At 37.7% G+C, this 6,000-nt stretch overlaps 1 protein-coding gene across 3 annotated transcripts in view; it reads right to left on the bottom strand.

The window, feature by feature from the left end:
- Positions 1-2,275: 2,275 nt before the first annotated feature.
- B3GNT3 (UDP-GlcNAc:betaGal beta-1,3-N-acetylglucosaminyltransferase 3) overlaps positions 2,276-6,000 on the bottom strand; it is a 41,432-nt gene continuing 37,707 nt past the window's right edge. For all 3 annotated transcript variants that reach the window (XM_075190729.1, XM_075190720.1, XM_075190738.1), the window contains one exon: positions 2,276-3,623. In XM_075190729.1, the coding sequence (XP_075046830.1) occupies positions 2,459-3,616 (1,158 nt within the window). In that variant the 5' untranslated portion in view covers positions 3,617-3,623 and the 3' untranslated portion in view covers positions 2,276-2,458. The remainder of the gene's footprint in view (positions 3,624-6,000) is intronic.

Raw genomic sequence — 6,000 nt, 5'->3', positions numbered from 1 at the left:
ACCGCCCCTTCCCTCCCTAGTTCTGCCTCTCCAGACACAAGGAAGCTTAATATGGATGCAATTATATAATAATATTCTGCGCTAGACCTAAGTATTGAATCAATAATGAAATGTCCTAATATGGTAATATTGATCTTTATCAACTGATAATAGACAATACAGTTGGTGGAATACAAGACATGTAAACATTAAGCAATATTGTGAATATACATCATGGATACATCATGTCATGGAGCTATAAAACATTGTAGTTGTCATGGTGCCATGCTGCACTGATGCTGAGGGATGATTTTGATCGATGAGGGATTGATCAATAGTGTAGCGGAAGATCCTGGAGATAAAATGTCCAGAAATACAATAGTGCCCAAAAATAAAATAAGATAAAATAAAATAAAAGGGGAGGAGAGAAAAAGCGATACTTGCACTTGTAGACAGTCTCAAGTATTCCAGCAGGTAAAACAATATCCAGAGAAGGGGGAAAAAAAGGAAAAAGAAGGGGAGGTTGTGTTACTTGCGCTTGAAACAATCCAGGATATAGCGGTGATCCTCAAGATGTCCAATATAGTCCGTGTGAGGTCCAGATGGTAGATAGGTAATCCTCGCGATAGATGTAAAGTGCCGGATATACGGGAGAATATTATGGTAGGTGTGTCGGGCAGAGTACCGAGCGGGATGTTGGCGTGCGTGCCAACGTGGAACGCACGCTTCCTGAGTGTCAACGACCGGATGTGCACAAATCCGTAAGTAGCGGGTGATAGGCCAACGTGTTTCGTCACCTAGGTGACTTTTTCAAGGCAGTGGTATACGTGTAGATGGAGGCGGGTCTTATATACGTGTACACCTTATATATGCATCTCCATGTATAATTATACATATCCACATGTAGTGGTATGTAAGGCATATGCCCCAAACCGCACCCAAAATGTTCTGATCAGATAAACCCCCCGCCCCATGTTGTCCCTGTATTTTGACACATATCAATAATGCTTACAAGCATTTTTTTATATATATGTATATTTGTAATGGTTCATATGTCTTTTTTGTTCCAATCAACATCCATCAACGCGACAGGACATATTCTGTTGAACATCAAGGACACTTAACAGACGGGGAATCACAACAAACATGTGATCCAGACTGTTGAATATCTTGGCACAGCGTATATAAGACCCGCCTCCATCTACACGTATACCACTGCCTTGAAAAAGTCACCTAGGTGACGAAACGCGTTGGCCTATCACCCGCTACTTCCGGATTTGTGCACATTCGGTCGTTGACACTCAGGAAGCGTGCGTTCCACGGTTGGCACGCACGCCAACATCCCGCTCGGTACTCTGCCCGACACACCTACCATAATATTCTCCCGTATATCCGGCACTTTACATCTATCGCGAGGATTACCTATCTACCATCTGGACCTCACACGGACTATATTGGACATCTTGAGGATCACCGCTATATCCTGGATTGTTTCAAGCGCAAGTAACACAACCTCCCCTTCTTTTTCCTTTTTTTCCCCCTTCTCTGGATATTGTTTTACCTGCTGGAATACTTGAGACTGTCTACAAGTGCAAGTATCGCTTTTTCTCTCCTCCCCTTTTATTTTATTTTATCTTATTTTATTTTTGGGCACTATTGTATTTCTGGACATTTTATCTCCAGGATCTTCCGCTACACTATTGATCAATCCCTCATCGATCAAAATCATCCCTCAGCATCAGTGCAGCATGGCACCATGACAACTACAATGTTTTATAGCTCCATGACATGATGTATCCATGATGTATATTCACAATATTGCTTAATGTTTACATGTCTTGTATTCCACCAACTGTATTGTCTATTATCAGTTGATAAAGATCAATATTACCATATTAGGACATTTCATTATTGATTCAATACTTAGGTCTAGCGCAGAATATTATTATATAATTGTACTATCTCAGGTTGGACTATCCTGATATTCCGCTGCTTTCACCTATCTACATCCATAGTGCGCTTCCCCCGTTCTGCATTAATATGGATGCAGGACTATGCATTTTTGGTTCACAATCACATTCTGGAAAAAAAATATTTATGATGAAAACTGGGCTCGTGGACAACATTAAATGAGTCTCTTAGCTGCTAACTTCAGAAAGTTGAAGGTATTCTAATCATCATGCATTTCAGTGAAAGGTATTTTATCTATTAATAAAGATTTAATGTTCTTGGTCCACTCACAATATTGTAATTTTATTTAAAAAAAAAAATACAAAAAAAATAAATGCTAAAACTATCACATTAAATGATATTCTTTTTAATAGAAACATTGGAAATAAATTAACAAAAATGAACATAAATATTAAGACCTTCACAAAAGTTTCTCCATTGAATATAGTACCATAGTTGTTATTTATAGCTGTTTGACAAGTGTCTATTACTTGGCTTTAGGATTTTTGTTAACATTAGTTCATCCCAATTACAGGCCAATATTTACAGACAGTTTTTGGCCACAGTCAAGGTCAGGGTCTTGAACAGCCTTCCACATGACCAGCATCTGATAAGGTACAAAACGATGTACCATTAAAAGTTCTCTATAATAGCAAGGATTGAAGGAGTCCAATTTGGCAGAAGGCACATGCACCCCTACTGTCCTCATGCCCATGTGAGAGGCTGGGACCAGGCCAGCCTTTTCCAAACACATGCCTAAGTAAACATCATCAATAGGGAACAACTGTATATCCTGAGATTTATTGTATATGACATGGGCGGTATATCGAGACATGAGTATTCCTCCACCTCCACAGTACATTGGGTATGATTTGGATGCAGTAACCTGCACAGGGATATAATATTTGCTTCCAGATTCACGAATAGGTCCAACATTGGCTATTAACTGCCCTACAAAGAGGTGAGTGTCTGCTCCATGCTTTCCAAGTCCACGTAGGTAAGTGACTACATTGAAAGTGTTGACAAATACATCATCATCTCCATTAAAAATGAACTGCGCTCCTGGGCAGTAATCCTTTAGCCACTGATGGAAAAGGAACTGTTTTAGAGTGAGGTTGAAAAAGGTGTCATGAAAGTCCCACTGCAGAATATCCCGATATGTTTGACTCTCAATTCTTAGAAGCTGCCTCAAATGTTTGTCCTCCCGTGTGTTCATGACAGTTCCAGAAAGGAAAATACGTTTGACACGGGCACCTTCATAGCTGGTTTGCTCCCCCCATGTTTGACGAATGATGCTTCTCCTTTCATAATTCCCTGGAGAAGACTTTATTGCAAGAATCAGGAAAATCCCTTTAGATGCTGCTACACTTCCACACTTTATTGGTGCGTTAAGGATCTGTGGAAAGCTTCTACAATGTCTATACCTTAAGAAATCTTGAATGTGTGCTGGTAGCATAAGAAACCCATCAATGCTTTTCACTGTTGGGTTCTCCTGACATCTGGACACCCACTCAAGTTTTTTTACCACATTAGGGGCAATAGTAAGGCGGGACGCTAGAGCACGCTCTTGTTCCTTTTTGTCCATAGCTAGTGGTTCATTTTCACTTCCCAGCATAATAAACAGAATACCAGCAAAACCCACGCAGAGAAGGAGTATGCTCTCTACCTTGAGAGAGGATCGCCTCATGTTGTCACTAAAAAAAAAATAAAAAAAAAAAATTAAAATGGGAGAACTTGGTATGTCAAGATAAACAATGGGTTATCAGTAAACATTTACATGACTTTAAAGCGGTGTCTAACTAGCACTTGACATGCATTTAAAAACTAGACAGCATTGCAAGGCATTAAAACACTGATAAACACAAGATAAAAAGTGAAAGTAAAATGTACAGGGAATAGCTAGCATACATATCTGTGTGAATTTCAGAACTTAAAAAATGATTGGGCTATTTTCTTACATACAATTCTTCCTGTTTTATTTTAAGAATTTGGCAATAATGAAAAGGAAGCTTGGCATCATCTAACAGTCATAAATATATATAGTTTTTTTTGGGGGGTTTCATCTCTTTATTTGAAGAGGAAACAGCTTGAAAAAGTATAAACAATACAAGAAGCAATAAAATATGAAATACACAGGTTGCTTCTTTTTATTTATAGGTTTTATAAGGGGGGGGCGAGGAAGGAAACAGAATTCAGAGATAAGAGGAGCTGGTGTGTGTTTGTATTTTAAATAACAGTAGAGAGCTGGCAAGGGTAACAGGATTGCTCCTATCTCTGAGTAACTCTTGTTTTTACAGATGAGTGTTGGAACAGCAAGTCTCATGGGGCTTTCTTCACTGGTACAGTTAGCTAAGCAGTACATGGGCACTATGTAGAACAAATGTGGCTGTATGTATGTCAATAACTTATATGAACCATCACATAACAGATTTTTCTACAAGACTTCAGGAGAGTAAATTAGAATTACTGAACTAGTCTGTTTTTATTATTGCAGTTCTCATAGGAGGCTGCATACATACGTTATGTGTTTTTAATTGATGATTAACAGAGGGTTCTAATTTATAGCACTGGTTATGTTGCCACCCTTCCCTTTGTTTGTGTCAAGGTTTAATTCTTATGATCTTCCCATTTAAAAGTACCCTATTCTTACTATTGTGTTTATTTCCTCTTTCAATGCTAGCCCTGAAGCTTTAAAGATTATATTGTCGCCATTTGCATTATATGGTACTGTTTGGCACCTCTCATCTTTTGTGTATCTTCACCTTTTCATACAGTGGATATACAAAATATCTACACCTTTTCATACAGTGGATATACAAAATATCTACACATCCTTATTGAAATGGTAGGTGTTGTGATATAAAATCTGAAATCAAGATGAATCATGTCAGACATTTTTCCACCTTTATTGTGAATTGTAATCAACACAACTGAAGTGAAAAACAAAAATATTTTTAGGGGAAAACAATAAATAAAAAAAATAAAAAAAAGAATAACCTAGTTGCATATGTGTGCGCAGACTTTCATAATGGGGCTATAGTTGTGTTTAAAGTTAACCAATCACATTCAAAATCATGTTCAAAGGTAATTAGAATACACCTGACAGCAATGAAAGTGATTGTGATTAACTACACATAAACATCAGCTGGCCCTTCAGGATTTCCTTGTAGTTTGGTCCACAAGGTTTCTGGTAACCCATTTAATTATTTTTTTAGTAGGCAGGAGTATTTTTCATTTATACTACATTTTTTAATCCAGTCATTAATATATCCTTGGGTTTTTCTTGCATTGTTTATTTTAATATAATATTATCCTGTGGATTTGAATTATACATGGTGAAGTATGGCTACTTCCATTAATTTCTTCATCTTACTAAAAAGTCTGACCAGCATGAGGAGTACTCTAAAAATTGAATCAAAGTAAACCAGAAGGTCGTCTGTGGTCATGGTATATTATTATCCATGTTGTCAGCATTCATTTGTATTCTCTCTCAAGGTTCTAAGTCTTATGTTATGGATTATTTACATAGGGTGACTAATAATCTTAGCTGTAAAAGACCTAATTACTAGAGATGAGTGGTTTGGATTTCTGGAAATCCAACAGATCTGAGTTTCAGTGCTCCAAGTAGAGTCAAAATATGTCTCGGTTTCTCGCCTGAACATTGGATCTGAAAACAAAGGAAAAGCATGATTTTCGGGAAATTGACGGATCTCACGTGTTTTGGATCGATATCTCAGACATATACCCTTCCCTCGTTCTCTCCTGTGCCATTTTAGAACAGACAGCCCGCGGGGAGGAAGGTAACTGGCAGGCTGTGCTCTGAAAATCGTGTGTACAGAGTGACTAAAGCACTAGACAGGGTGAAATATGAAATTTCAATAGAAAAATACAATAGCCGTTATTATTTTAATGCAGTTTATTTCAGTAGAGATCAGTCAGCTATAATTGTGGAGAGAGAGCTATAGACATCATTCTGAATAAGTATTTAATGGAGAAAAACAGGGTACTGTTTCTCTATGACTGAGAAGCAGATCCCCAAAAAAACACACATTTCTTAATTTCTTTCTTTTA

This window comes from Mixophyes fleayi, chromosome 1 (assembly GCF_038048845.1).
Source record: "Mixophyes fleayi isolate aMixFle1 chromosome 1, aMixFle1.hap1, whole genome shotgun sequence".
Taxonomy (NCBI): domain Eukaryota; kingdom Metazoa; phylum Chordata; class Amphibia; order Anura; family Limnodynastidae; genus Mixophyes; species Mixophyes fleayi.
The sequence above is the reverse complement of the archived record's forward strand: the minus strand, read 5'-3'. Positions and strand labels throughout refer to the sequence as shown.